Source organism: Synchiropus splendidus, chromosome 9 (genome assembly GCF_027744825.2).
Source record: "Synchiropus splendidus isolate RoL2022-P1 chromosome 9, RoL_Sspl_1.0, whole genome shotgun sequence".
NCBI classification, from domain to species: Eukaryota; Metazoa; Chordata; class Actinopteri; order Syngnathiformes; family Callionymidae; genus Synchiropus; species Synchiropus splendidus.
Window position 1 is genome coordinate 23,378,641 of NC_071342.1, and position 14,282 is coordinate 23,392,922.

The 14,282-nt window shown below is 48.4% G+C and overlaps 3 protein-coding genes across 3 annotated transcripts; 1 reads left to right on the plus strand and 2 right to left on the minus strand.

Annotated features, from left to right (window-relative positions):
- The first annotated feature begins 82 nt into the window (after positions 1 to 82).
- cep68 (centrosomal protein 68) lies at positions 83 to 7,722 on the plus strand. The gene is made up of 7 exons (XM_053874622.1): positions 83 to 715; positions 794 to 1,564; positions 2,285 to 2,351; positions 2,439 to 2,524; positions 2,659 to 2,781; positions 2,850 to 2,946; positions 3,012 to 7,722. The coding sequence occupies exons 1-7, from the start codon at positions 575 to 577 to the stop codon at positions 3,182 to 3,184; spliced, it is 1,458 nt and encodes a 485-aa protein (XP_053730597.1). The 5' UTR covers positions 83 to 574; the 3' UTR covers positions 3,185 to 7,722.
- Positions 3,402 to 9,034, minus strand: LOC128764666 (ras-related protein ORAB-1-like). The gene is made up of 6 exons (XM_053874624.1): positions 8,670 to 9,034; positions 5,722 to 5,794; positions 5,553 to 5,648; positions 5,208 to 5,303; positions 4,904 to 5,035; positions 3,402 to 4,108 (listed from the first exon to the last, which is right to left on the minus strand). Exons 1-6 carry the CDS (start codon positions 8,681 to 8,683, stop codon positions 3,908 to 3,910), a joined length of 612 nt encoding a protein of 203 aa, XP_053730599.1. The 5' UTR covers positions 8,684 to 9,034; the 3' UTR covers positions 3,402 to 3,907.
- A 564-nt stretch (positions 9,035 to 9,598) lies between these two features.
- LOC128764665 (calcium homeostasis modulator protein 2-like) lies at positions 9,599 to 14,152 on the minus strand. The gene is made up of 3 exons (XM_053874623.1): positions 13,844 to 14,152; positions 13,012 to 13,589; positions 9,599 to 10,444 (listed from the first exon to the last, which is right to left on the minus strand). The coding sequence occupies exons 2-3, from the start codon at positions 13,561 to 13,563 to the stop codon at positions 10,034 to 10,036; spliced, it is 963 nt and encodes a 320-aa protein (XP_053730598.1). The 5' UTR covers positions 13,564 to 13,589; positions 13,844 to 14,152; the 3' UTR covers positions 9,599 to 10,033.
- Positions 14,153 to 14,282: the final 130 nt, after the last annotated feature.

Sequence of the window (14,282 nt, forward strand, 5' to 3'; positions counted from 1 at the left end):
TCTTGTTCGAAATAGATGAAAATATCAATTTGATATTTGGAGAAAAAAAAGTAAAAGCGAATGACACACTGGACGTGAACGCATCACGGGCGCAGCAGCAGCGGTTAGCTTAGCTAGCTAGGAGCTCGGACGCTGCCGACCGCACACGGAGGTAAGAGCTTCGTCTCAACCCGATGTTGCACGCGCGGACCCACGTCAGAGGACACGGCCATCCAGCGGCTTCGCGGCAGGCGGTGAGTTTTCTCATCGCTGTCGTGCGGGAAGTCGTTGACGTCACGAGTCTGCTGTCCGCAGTGTAAGGGGCATTTCTCTGCAAAACACGTCTGTTGTTCGACCCGAGTTCGAAAGTTCAAGTCGGCAAAGTGCAAAGTCGGTGGCTGCGGAGAAAGGTCACGTGTTTTGGCTGGTTGCCATGGTTACGCCCACACCACTTTCCTAGGAGAAGCCGTGTTGAATGGCGTCATCATCACCGATCGCGTCACACTTGACCGTCTGATATCGACGCACAGTGGATGAAGCTGGGCGCATCTTTCTGTGCGGGGTCACTGAAGGTCACACGCGTTGTCCAGACGTCATGGAGCTGAGATACAGAAATGAAAGAACGCAGCGCAGATGTGAGGCCGGTGCGTCCACCTCCAGTTTCCTGTCCAACAGGAAGTACTTGGTGAGACAGCCGCTGTTCCCTGAACAAGCCCACAGCTCCATCCTGGAGAAGGTGAGATGTGCTACTGTAGACCTCAGCACCTGATCAACACCAGCTTCCTGCTAATGACTGGTGGTTTTGCTGTGGCAGGAGAAGCACTTGACGGTCTGCACCACCTCAGGTGCTCAGGAAGCTCAGCGGGAGGCGGCGGCGAGCATTTCAGGAGCAGGACTCGGAGAAGCAGAAGCTCTGACGCTCTCTGGTCTGGACAAGGAAGAGCCCCCGACACCCAGGTCTCCTCGCTGGAGCTCCTCGCCCTGCTCCACTCTGGAGGTCCAGAGACTGAACCTTCCTCTGCGTCCACAGTTAACCTCCACAGTCCTGCACCCCACCTACACCTCAAAGCACCGGCGTGTCTTGACCCACCCCAGGATCGGGGTGAGGGGCCACAGACTTTCTTCATCAGCAGTCCAGCTGGAAGGTCAGACTGAGAGCTGCCACCAGAGAAGCTACTGGGCGTGTGCCATCCCAAAGGCCTCACCACCCTCAGCAGACAGGCAGTCAGCTGACTGGGACCCAGACACTGAGTACCAAGCTCTGTTGGACTACTCGTACCCTCTGAGAGCGGACTGTTGTGAGGGGGTCAGCTCTCACGTCTGGTCCACAGAAGCAAACCTGCAGGACTCTGGTATTGAACTGGACAGACTGTGCTCCAGGATCAGGTCTCTGGACGACCTGACAGACGGGTCTGTCTCGTCTGCTGAACCCCTCACTGGCTTCGGGGATAGTTGCTTCAGTCCGGAGACAAACCGCTTCCATTCCACAAGTCTTCTTCCCAAGTCTTGGACCACAGAGGACCTCAGCGAGGAGTTCCTGCTGCTACCAGATCACCTGGAGGAGATGCATTCACTGGCTCAGCAGGTCAGACCAGCGTTTTTCAACCGGGTGAAAATGATCCACTTTCACCTCTTGTGTCCGGAGATAGAGGTGGGTGATATGATGCCATGAAATCATGACAATGAGAAGGTGTTGAGGAGCAACCAAGGTGAGGAGATGATCCCATGGATTGGCTGCCATTCTTTCTCTCCACTCTACTGTAGACCTCCAGTGTGTTGATACACTGATCTGTCCCTCAGTCAAAGCAGCGCTGCTGTGGTGCGCCGCGCTCCTCTTCCCACACACTCACAGCCAAGAAGCCGCTCACATGCGCAACTTCCAGCTGTTTTTAAACCTGATGCTCCTCTAACTTGACCACACACTTTCACCACAGAACCATGGAGGGAGTGAGGGAGGGATCCTTGTCGGAGCCGCCACCATGCCAAAGACTGTCTGCACCGCAGAGCTAACTTCAAAACTTTATTGATACTCATGGACTGTCAAAGTTTGCTTTGTGGTTTAGAAGTTGGCAAAAAACTAAATGCACAACAAAATAAATGTGCTCCAAAATGTGAAGAGAGAAAGAATCATTGTTTTTATGAAGCAAGTTCAGGCAAAGAAGCTAAGGATTTGTCTGGAAACTCTACGCTACAATAATTTCATGCAAAAGAGAAGTGATCTAATCCAAAGTTATTTAAAGTCATTAAATAAATAGATGATACATGTTGTCCAGTCCAGATGGTCACACTGTGTGTGTGTGCTCAGGTGAATGAGGTGTCCTCTGTGCTGGAGCGTGTCACTCCTGGCAGCTCCTCCTTCCTGGCAAAGAAAGGTGAGCAGCAGAAGCAGGTGGAGGGCAGCAGAGCTGCTGGTACGTTGCTTCATGGCCGCCGGCTCCTCTTCTTCTGTGTCTCCTCAGATGATGAGCCTCCTGCAGCGCGGACATCACCAGTGTTGGAGAAGCTGCGTGAGGAGCAGAAGGGCTCCTTGATGGAGCACATCCAGGTATGAGGGCTTCTACGGCCGGTGTGCTGGTGCTCAGAGGGGGTGGACAGTGGAGGGCTGACTCAGCAGGCTGGATGGTTTGGCAGTAAAATGACATTGTTCCTGTGTTCACTAGCGTCTTGTCTGTGTTTCAGACCTTCTCATCACATCTGCAGCAGCTCATCCAGTGGCTGCACACCATCTCAGAGAAGAAGGCCGTGCTAACCCCGCCCACCTTGGACTTCGACTGTGTTCGGCAGTCGCTGGCTGAATACCAGGTGACGGTCTGGAGGCTTGAAAAGGAGACACATTTCTGAACTCCAGCAACATCTGCTGTGTTTTTCAGAGTTTCCAGAGAGAGGTGGGTCTCCACCAGCCTCTGACCTCCAGCATCCTGAAGAGTGGACACCTGTTGCTGAACTGCGTCGGCAGCGTGTGCCCAGGTGCGCTCACATGACACTTGTGAACCAGAAGCTCAGAGCGTCTCACACCTCACCTCCTGCTGCAGATATCAGAGACACCTTGCTGCTGATCGAACAACAGTCCACTTTCGTGGAGAAGCAAGCGCAGCAGCTTCTTGCTTCCATCCTGTCGGCCATGGACTCTCTAACTCAGCCCTCCGGTCTGGACCAGCAGGTCAGGGTGGGGCAGGACTTGTGCACAGGCTCTGTGCGACGCTGAAATCATCAGAAGAGTCTGTCCTCCACACACCTGTCACGGAGACGGTGTATATGCGTGTGTATTCATGTTATGTACTTGTGATTGTTGTGTGAAGGCTTTGATCCCTGTCGTGCTGACCTCAGTAACAAGTGCTCTCAGAACTCACTCATGTCTTGGTGTTGTGGCCATCCTGCTCCTCAGAGGAGCCTCGACTCACTGATCCACACAAACACTTCCAACTGAATCCAGTTGCCTTTATTATGAAAACAAGAGAACATCGTATCTGCATCGTACTGACATTACACAGTAATTAGCAAACAGAGCCATGAAACTGACAGATGAAGGCAGAATAAATAATCACGTCAGGATTTCTCACAGTCTGGTGGTTAGCAAGTGCTCAACTGCTGATGGATCCTGGTGAACAGGTTCACACACACACACACACACACACACACACACAGATATAAAGGAAAAAAAATCCAAGTGTGAAAATGGAATGCAGAGAGACAAACTGAAGCATGAACACACACACGCGCACGCACATGATGGGCTGTCGGGGTCGATGGGTCCGAGCTGTAGAGTCTGTCAAAAAGAGACCATCATGACCAGTAGCAGGTTTATTGGTTTGGTAGTGCGGCTACATTATGTACAGTACAAATACAGGCAACGTCTTGTGGTGGTCATGAGATCCAGTCCCGTGTGGTCATGGCAGGCGAATCTGGGGGAGGAGTGGGCGTCTCTCCTTCAGCAGCAGCCTCCCGACGAAGGCTTGACCGTCGTGCCGGGGGTGAGCTTCACGTTGGGCTTCTCTCCTCCGCCAGCCGTGGCTCCGGGTCCCATCCGCTTCTTGATCTCCGCAGCCATGGTCATGAAGGCCTGCTCCACGTTCGTGGCGTTCTTGGCGCTGGTTTCCAAAAATGGGATTCCCAGGGAGTCTGCGAACTCCTGCAGTCAGAGCGGCCAGCAGAGAGCAGGTCAGTGGAGAGGAGATGCAGGCGGACCACCTCAGAAAGACACACTTAGGCACGTCAGTTCACTTCTGAGCCAACCCCCAAAGATGATGAGAAGAGGAGCTGGAACTAAACTGAGTCCTGGCCATCACCACTGTCACCAGTGCACAGAGCAGCTGGCTTCATGGAAGGCTGCTTCTCCCCAGAAGAAAAAACCTAACAAACTCAAAGATTTCATCGTCCCATCAAAACATACAGCTCTGCGATTGAGGGACGAGGAGGAAGAGGATGGAGGTGATGAGGACCCAGTGCTTCCTCTCAACAGGTTGGACTCCAGTATGATCACACTTTATTGTTCAATTGTGATCATATTCTCAGGTTTTTGTAATACTGACTGGTTTCACGTTTAGCTACATATTTAAAAGCGACGCACTGAATGAAAGCTTTGTGGCTGAATAATAATGAAAAATCTTGGCTGGATACCAAATAATATCAAATGTGGTTGTTATGTTTTTCACTTATATTGCCTTATTAGTCTGGAACACCTTTGATACACATTGTTCAAGGAAAGTTGAAGCTTAGATGATTGAATATCGGTCAGAAGTCAGACAGACAAGACAAGACAGTATGTGCAGACTCAGCTCATGGATGGTAAATCTCTGCTGGTTGGATCGGGAATTTTCAGATCCGATATTGGAGCATGATTCTGACACTAGATCCCTCCCGCCCTTAGCTCCCACTGAATTTTCGCCGCTGCAGGGACAAGTCTTGACCTGCGGGGGGCGCTTACCTTTGCTGTCGTGTAGTCCACCACCTTCTTTGTTGTCAGGTCACACTTGTTTCCTACCAACAGCTTATTGACGTTCTCGCTGGCGTAGCGGTCGATTTCCTGTAGCCACTGCTTGACGTTGTTGAAGGACTCCTGAGGAGACACACAGTCACATGTCTGGCTGCTGTCATCGTTCATGGCGTTCGACCCAGGAGAATGGGCCCTAAATCCAGGTCAGAATTCCCATCTCAGCTGATGGACTGGACCGAGTCAGGAATGTAACCCATGACGTGGGTGTGGAAATAGTGGAGCTGCTCTCTCTCACCTGGTCTGTGACATCGTACACCACTATGATTCCATGAGCTCCTCTGTAGTAGCTGGATGTGATGGTGCGAAACCTCTCTTGACCCGCCGTGTCCCACTGGGAGAGCACAAACAAACGTCACATGACCAGTCACAACTCAGCAGCGGGCCTGTATGACCTGGGCCTGTCAACATCCAGGTCATGATGTGGATGACTTGTCACACAGACAGTCTCACTCACGCACTCGCACGTTCAGCTGTCACAAGGTAAGAGACGCTGGAGTCTCTTGTCTGAACTCAGAGGTGCTACACACTTGCTACACACTGCTCCATCGATTCATAGCCGTGAACAAGTCCCATCACTTACGATCTGAAGTTTGATGGTCTTCCCATCCAGCTCAATGGTTCGTATCTTGAAGTCCACACCGATGGTGCTAATGTAGCTTTCTGTGTACGTGTCGTCCTGCAGAGAGACACAAGTCGTGAAGACTCGAGCACACACTCGACAATGTTCGACAAGATGAGTGAACACTCACCGCAAATCTGAGGAGAAGGCAAGACTTTCCTACGCCAGAGTCACCGATCAGGAGCAGCTTGAATAAATAGTCACTGCAGGAGAGAAACACAAGTTTAAAAGCTCATCTCAGTTTTCTGTGTTCACCATGGTGAACGTCTGAGTGAGGGACAGCATCAGATACTGTCCAACGGCAATGTTGCAACTGCTCCCTTGTGGGACAAATAAAGACAGAAACCATCTGACTCTAACTCACACTGCCAGCTCAGCAGTTCTGACAGAGAAGTTACTGCTTCGTACGGGATGAGTCGGTACCGTTTTAGAGGTGGCGAACTAAAGTTTACCATAGAGTCAATTTGAAATCGTAACCAACCAAGCCTGAAAGATATATATCGAAGTATCGTAGCTTCAAGATATTAATATTGCAAAAACAATGGCATATCGTGATTGTGTCGATATCAAGATATGAGCACTGAAGACGCTAATATCTCTAGATCAGCGCTCTCAATGACCTCAGCTCACCTCGAATGTGATGGCGGCCCTTCAACGTACAATCAAGAGCATCTAACCAGGGTCATTTCCTGCTGGCCATCGATCGACATCTGAAGCCAGTCAGTGCAAAACTTTCTACATCCTTTTGGATCATGATTAAAAAAACAAATAAACACCATTTTCACTGAACACATAGTCATGTAGTATCACATCAACATCAAGATATCTGGCATGAACATTTGCGCCGTTCAGCATTGACCGACATTGACTGGCGATGAACTCCACACTGAACATGGGGAACCATCTCATCTCATTGAAACATGAAATGCCCTCAAATGCACAGCTTCAAAGCAAATGCATCCTTTGACCTCACATGTCGGTGTGAGCTGCAAAAGTAGGCCATTCCCCACAGCAGTCAGAATAATGGTAAAATGCCATTCTCTTGGAGCCTCTGTGCTCCGCCACACACCCGAAAAGACTTTCTTCACACCAACAATGCCTTCCTGTTCCAAGTCACCCAGCTGACATGGTGTCAGTCCAAATCAACTGAAGAGCGGCAGGAATGTGCAACGATACAACGTCATCAAAAGTTCAGCGTCGACTCTCACTTTGGGTTTTTGACATGGAAATGTGAGGTCTATAACAGCAGAGACCCGGGAACAAGAGCGACAACAATTACCAGCACTCAACAGTGATTCCAGTAGAAGTGAAAGCATCTAACCACTGACCAGCGAGTGAACTCACCAGATGACCAATCGTCATCTAACTCAGGTTGCGTCTCACTAAACAAATGCTTTATCCTTTGAGATTCATCGAAACCTTCAAGCATTGTATAATCTGACCACGTTGTGGAGTCGACAACCTGAGAGGAGGGGGAGCGACCCGGCAGATGTTTGCGAGGTCAGATGACCAACCATGGGTTAACCTGACCAGGCCATCCAAATGCAAAGCGAGCGTTTTACTTATCAACTCTGTGCCGTCTCCAAATGCCCTGTCAAAGTGCCAAGTGATCTGTGGGGGCACGACACATAGTAGCTCTGGCAGGTTTTTGCTAACCTTCCTTATTTCTTTAAACTGATACAACAATAAATACAAAAAGAAAAAAACAGTCGCAATAACGTTTGTGAATTGAAACTAAAGCCGAGGCTGCCCCAGCCGATCGGCCATCATTTAAAAATGATGCTCTTTGTATTGATACACGCTGAGCAATGTTACTACTCCATTAAATTGTACATTGCGACAGACAACAGACAGCGAGTCTGCCACGATGGCGGCCATTTGGCAACACTTCTCCACCACAGAATGGAAAATGATAGCCGATGAGCAGCTGTTTTCTGTTGTTGGATCCTGCAGCTTTCGGCATCCAAAACTGCACCTGGACACCATATCCTCCCCTGGACAAGTCGTTGAAAAAAAAAGAGGAGCAGTCGCACAGGATTAAGGCAGAAATCATGCCGGTATTAAACAAGTGATAAGATTAGATTGGTAAGGTTTACATTGTGAGTTTGATCTGTTTGTCTTGACTGTTGAACCAAGAGAAATTGTCTGTACTACTTGGTTTAATTTTTATTTTTATTCATTTTTTAACTTAGTATTGTATTGCTTATTCATTTTTTTACATTAAAAGTTGCAATGATGTTTGTACAGCATTGTTCTGTTTTATCGTTATTTGTTTATGTAAAACGTACAATAGAAAATATGTTGTAGTAAAACCAGCCAAAAAGTGATAGGTTAAGTTTCAGTTCAGATTCATATGAGCGTCTAAATGTGTTCACTCGACTCCTGGCCATCAAGCCGGCTCATCTGCATCATGGCTGGACCACTGTATTAACACAATAACAACATTGTAGTGAGATGTACAGAGCCAGGCATCTTTTTTGGCAGGAGTCACTCTTCGGTTTGACACCGGGCCCAAGTCCTCCAGCACCACTTGAGTTGTTGCTCAAGAGTCTGTGGAAGTTGTGGGCCTGCCCTGTGACATGTGACCCACTCGTGACTGCTTCACAACTTCCAGCATCATCTGAATGGAAGTGAGTCATGAGAGACCAACAGGAAGCTCACGGATCCTCCGTGAGAGTTAAGTTTACAGAATAGCGAACAGAAATTGGTCCAAGTTTGATCTCAAACTGCTGCTGCTTCGACTCTCCCAACCAAGTTTCAAGTGCCGGGACACATAGTTCTGGCTGTCAAAACACTCAAGGCTCTGAGGTCCAGCGGAAGACTTGGGCCCGGAGGCTGCTGAACCCCGAAGGCTAGTAGCCACAGAGGCGTTTGAGAGAGTCACTGGACACACTGCTCCCTCTCATCGTCCCTTTACTGACAATATGTCCAGAAACAGCCAGAGCTTCGAGTGAAACAGGTCCCACCGTGAATAAACGAGACGATAGCGAGTAGCAGCAGCAGCTAGCAAGGCGATGCTACATGAACCGGACCAGCGCTAGCAACCGACGAATCGGCTCGCCTCAAACTCATACTTACTACTCGGGATTCATCGTTGTGTGGTGTCGAACGGTGTCTTCAGGTGATTCAAGCGGTCCCTTATCAGTCAGAGGCTCTCCACGGGGCTCGGGCTCGCTGTGGCTCGGTGCTCCGGGACCGGCTAGTGCTGCTTGGATCAATCCAAAATGGCTGCAAGTCCGAGCAGGAAGCGGCTAAACATCAACAAGAGGGAAGGAGCCAACACAAACCCCGAAGGTCGCTTGAGAAGGGGCGGGTGTCGGAGCTGCACCGGTACCGCGGAACGGGCTTATTGTTCGCGAGAGTCAGGCGGCTTCTGTCGGGCGCAGTGACGCTGGAGCATCCGCGACCTGTCAAGGCAGCATTACGTCATTAGTGAAACGTGGCAGGCTGGACTTAGCCGCTGTCACGTGTCAAGCTGAAGTCATATTTCTGTTTCCGGTTTTGTTTCAAACCGCACACGTCGTAAAGGTTTGTCAACTCTTTCTGAATCTGGATGTTCAAAGTCCATCACAACTTTGATTCTTTTATTATTTGGGGGTGAATCATCCATGGTAATGGACAACGATGGATGGAGGTGAAGAGAGTGCAGACAGGGTGGAGACGACTGTGTGCGCAAGGAAGCAGCAGGAGTGAAAAGGGAAGCTTCATTTGACCCAAGTAGTTGCTGACAGATGAGTCAGTGATGGAGATACTGAGGTTGTCAGTGGAGGTGGGTCACAAATGGAGAAGTTGTGAGATGCTTCAATACTATGCATGTGCCTTAACCATGAACAGCATCCCATTTGCGCCTCCTCCGGTCCAGAGGCTGTTCAGGACGAGTGGTTGTGGCGACCTCTGGTGGGGGTGATGGGGAAGCTTCTAGTGCCATGACGTGAGTTCAAACATGGTGAACTTGCAGATTTGAGGACGAGCAGAAATCACGAGACCACAAGTACTTATCAGTGAAACCTGTTTATAAAATAACATCGACTGGAACATCAGATCCAAATCACTAGACATTCACCCCAATACAAAACGCTGTGTCAGTGCCTGAATTATTCTCCCTGAGAACTCCATCATTCGTTCAATCATTGCACACACTGCAGTAAAACGCTCCCAAGGGACTTTGGTTGTTTTTGTATCCAGAGAAGGAAACCGTTTTTGGTCTGCTAATATTAGAACTACCTTTGATCAACACACAGAAAAAGTGTGAAACCACAAAGCCCGAACATCAAAGCCTGAATTCATGATCGTTGAACTGACTCCAGTCGTGAGGAGGCTTCTTCAGTAGGGTCCCGACCTGACCATCTTGGGTGGTTATTTACTTGTAAACACGTCACGTTTGGTGGCCCGGCACCAGTGTGAACACAATCACAACCTCAACATTCATGTAATAACCGCGATCAAAGCATGTCCATCTCCTTCTCCAGGGTCTCCAAGTCATTCCCCAGGCTGTACGTGGACCACTTGTGGAGCCTGCTGTAGAGCGGAAGCCCATTCTTCTCCCTGTACAGGTAGACGCCCGTCACTCGGTCCCAGTTGGTGCTGCAGATGGGGGCGAGCTTCTTCTGCTCAGCCAGCTGCTCCTCTTCCTCCTTCCCCAAAGCCACGAAGCCAAAGAAGCTCCTCACATTTTGAGCAGCTAGCAGGCGGGCGTGCACGGCTGCTGTGTCGTGGAACAGAGTCTTCTCGCTGGATCGATACTCGGACCAGTAGCTCTCCTGGAGGTAGCCAATCGGCGAGCTGCAGCGCTTCAGGCACAAGTGCAGGAAGACCATCAGAGCCATTCCTGCCACCAGCAGCCAGCCGATCAGCTGAAATCACAGAGTCAAAACAAAAGTGTTTGAGGTTTGACTGTTATTGCAGTCGTTTATTTTATTTTTATTTTTTTATTTAGCGGACAGTAGTTTGTGTTTATTGTTTTGGAACAGAGAGATCAATTTCCATTTAGTGCCATGTTGTATTTTAAGTGTTTTTGTACTGTATATTGATTACTGAACATTAGACTCAGGAGTAATAAAGGGAGTAGCGTGATGGTTTTGACACAAAGTACTATTTTGAGTAAATTACATCTATCACACAAAATTGATTTAAAGCTTTATAATTTTTTTGTGTTGTGTTTTGCAGATAATTTATTTGTATATATAACATATGAGCACTAGCTGTAAATATCATTTTTTTCTAAATATATAAGTCAACTGGAACTTGAAGTGTGTGATCTTTTCTCCGCTGACATTCATTTGTCATTTCTCAGTTACATCATTTTTGTTCACGTGGTTACCACACCTGACATCCGTAACAGACACATTAAGTTCAGGTCCTGGCAAAGGCATCCTGTCCTCTTTACACCATCCAAATCCACAACAGTGGACAGTGTGTTTTGTAGTCGAGGCTCAGAGTCACGTCACTGTCACTTACTGTAGTGTTTGTGATTGTCCCTTCGTGCTTCTACTCTTTATCACCTCCGCCAACAAGGTTCTGTCTGTCAGTCTGTCCTTAACCAAAATGCAGTACAGGTCAAAAGTTTGGACTCACCTCTCATTCTATTCTTTTTAAAAACATAATTTACACAACTATTCACATCGTAGATTCTCACTGGAGGCATCACAACTTAGAATGAACACATATACAGTAGAATCATGTTGTAAACAAAGAAGTGTGTCATGGCTCCAAACATGTTTTACATGTGAGATTCCTCAAAGCAGCCACCCTTTGCTTTGATGACTACTTTGCTCAGCCTCAACATTCTGGTGATGAGCTTCATGATGGAGTCACCTGATCAGGTTTTCCAACAGGTGACGACATCACGTAGCTCAGAGGGTTTGCAGCGCTGCCCACAAATGAAAAGGTGGCCACTGTGACTCACTTGATGAAGGTTCCAGGAACAGATCTCTTTTTTTATAATTATGTAGATGAGACCAGAAAAGCTGCCTCCACCACACTGTATGTCTTTATACCAAACACTGCACACAATTCAGTCAGCAAAATAGCTTCAAACTCAGGTCCCCAGCCCCACCGCGGCCGCTTGCTCTGCAGTAATCCAAGCACGGTAGGGCTCATAAAGTATGGATAATTGTGGACACACCTTAAAGAACCTTGAAACATAACCTGAGCCCTCACCTTGACCACAGTGTGTAATGTTGTCACAGATGACAGTAGTGTTAGCAAGTATTATAATACTTTAGAAATGTTATCAATTGTGATTAATGTTTCCCAACAATCACAACATCATCTATAAACCCATATAAAGGCACAAAGATGTCCAATGCAGTGTTCCTCAACCGGGGTGCTGCAGCACACTAGTGAGCCGTGAGAGAGTGTCAGGTGTGTCGTGGGAAAATGATCCAGTTTCAATTCATGTGTCCGGAGATCCTCCTCTTCCCACACACTCACAGCCAAGAAGCCGCTCACATGTTCAACTTCCAGCTGTTTTTAAAGCTGATGCGCCTCTAACTGAACCACACACTTTCACCACAGAACCATGGAGGGAGGGAGGGAGGGATCCTTGTCGGAGCCGCCACCACGCCAAAGACTGTCTGCACCGCAGAGCTAACACAGCTAAAGGCTAACCTGACGCCTCACTTCAAAACTTTATTGATACTCATGGACTGTCAAAGTTTGCTTTGTGGTTTAAAAGTTGGAGAAAAACTAACTGCACAACAAAATAAATGAGCTCCAAAATGTGAAGAGAGAAAGAATCATTGTTTTTATGAAGCAAGTTCAGGCAAAGAAGCTAAGGAACTGTCTGGAAACTCAAGACTACAATGAAATCATACAAGAGAGAAGTGATCAAATCCAAACAGTTATTTAAAGTAAATAAATAAATAAATCATGGTATATTTTGCCATGTTGCCGCCCCTTTGCCTGACACATTTAAAACAAATACATTTTCTGCAATTTGTTTCTGCAAATAGCCTGGCAAAAATAACAAGCCAGTGCCAGTAGCTACAGTTTTCACAAATGAATAGGGATTTTCTATAGGACTTTAAGGACCAGTGTACCAGTGTACCCAGTTTCCTTTGGTGGTGTAATCCAGGATTTTTTCACTGAACCAAAGGTGCTGTGGCTAGAAGAAGGTTGAAAAACACTTGTCAAATTAATGTACTATTAATGCGTCCTAGATGAGAACTCGTATAAAGTGGAACCCATGAAAGTTATTCCAGAGATTTGATGCTATATTGCGTTTTATGAATTAAGTTTTCCTGTTGTGGAAACAGATATTGCCGCCCAGATTTGAAACAGGCACCACAGTGGAATAGCGTTGAGATTATCTCATTTCCTACTGACCCTGAAGGTTGCACTGAAATAAAACTTCCACCGTGCCAGGTTTGGCAAAGGCAATGAAAGGCACTTCTGACCACAAACTGACTTTGCTTCTCACCTGCGATTCATACTTCAGACGTCGCTCCACTGGCGCCAGGAATCCTTGAAGTGCTTCTGCAACACTTTCTTTGCAGGGGAACCTTGCCATGACCTCTGACCCCTGACCATCAGGGAACCCCTCGAGCGTCCGAGGGTCTGTGAACTCGCTGAGGGCGCACGTGTACGCCTTACCCTGCAGCAGGGATATGACCACCCAGGTCAGCGGCGCGACCACCGCCTGCCCGACGATCGTCCCCACCAGCGCAAACGCCGCCGCCCCCGACAGCTTCCGGCAGCTTCTCAGCCGGCACTCTGACACCAGGTCCCAGGTGCTCCTGTTCATCATCACACCAACGAGAAAGAGCACCAGAGCTGGCACGCCGATGGCAGCCAGGCCGTAGAGGTAGTTCCTCCCCGCAGAGCAGGGGCAGTCGAAGGCAAAGACGCTGTAGGCCGTCTGGCTGGCCACCGTCCCCAGCGCGATCAGGCCGTTGAAGATCATCACATCTTTGCTCTTGAAGAAGAGGGACACGAACTTAAAGTTCTCTGTGATCAATGCAGCCGCAGCCATGTTGGGTTGTGCGCTTCGAAGTCAAACTACAGAGAGAGAGCGAAAGAGAGTGGAAAAAAAGAGTCACCGAGTCTCCTTCACAGGAGCACGGAGCAGCAAACATTCAGTCAAGCATCTCTGTATTTCTGCCCATTTCTTTTCAAGCATACATTAGAGTGAATCTAGTTGATAGAGACTGAGAAACGCTGATTTTCCTGCTCCTCTTTCTTCATTTTTACTGTCCCATCATAACTAACACAGCCTCCCAGCAGCTCTAAAGTCAAGCCATGTGATCACTCACCCTGCGTCCTGTGACGGTCTGTGACGATTTTATTCACAAAAGAGCATCTAAAAAACAGCTAGCCGTCCACAGGAACTGAGAAAAAGAGCGTTTGTGTCGGGTTTGCGTGAGCCGTGCGGCACCACAGATGAGTCACAGGAACTGCCCTCTCGTTTCCTCTTCAGAGCAGATAGGGGAGGGGGGGGGAACACTGTGAGGTAAGTGAAACCATGTGTTGACGAGAACTCTGGCGCTGCCATGGAGAACTGGGGACAAAGATCTCTCTGAGCTCAGCCGAGGACGGAGGAAAGCAGAAGTCCAGAAACCATGTCGAACCTCGGGGCTGTTTCCAAATCATTCGCTCAGCATCAAGGTCCCGTGTCGTCCAACATCACGGATGTCACATTTGCTCTTGGCTGATCAACCACAGTCTCATTTTGAGACATTGAGGTTCCCTCTT

What these genes read in the sequence shown, in the direction of transcription:
- LOC128764666 (XM_053874624.1), bottom strand. An exon ending in GCCTTCTCCTCAGATTTGCG is followed by an intron (nt 5,649 to 5,721) that starts GTGAGTGTTCAC and finishes GTCTCTCTGCAG; the next exon opens with GACGACACGTACACAGAAAG. An exon ending in TGTACGATGTCACAGACCAG is followed by an intron (nt 5,036 to 5,207) that starts GTGAGAGAGAGC and finishes GTGTCTCCTCAG; the next exon opens with GAGTCCTTCAACAACGTCAA.
- cep68 (XM_053874622.1), top strand. Translation starts at nt 575, where the DNA reads ATGGAGCTGAGATACAGAAATGAAAGAACGCAGCGCAGATGTGAGGCC. An exon ending in ACAGCTCCATCCTGGAGAAG is followed by an intron (nt 716 to 793) that starts GTGAGATGTGCT and finishes TTGCTGTGGCAG; the next exon opens with GAGAAGCACTTGACGGTCTG. An exon ending in AGTCGCTGGCTGAATACCAG is followed by an intron (nt 2,782 to 2,849) that starts GTGACGGTCTGG and finishes TGTGTTTTTCAG; the next exon opens with AGTTTCCAGAGAGAGGTGGG.
- LOC128764665 (XM_053874623.1), bottom strand. Translation starts at nt 13,563, where the DNA reads ATGGCTGCGGCTGCATTGATCACAGAGAACTTTAAGTTCGTGTCCCTC. An exon ending in GTCTGAAGTATGAATCGCAG is followed by an intron (nt 10,445 to 13,011) that starts GTGAGAAGCAAA and finishes CTGTGATTTCAG; the next exon opens with CTGATCGGCTGGCTGCTGGT.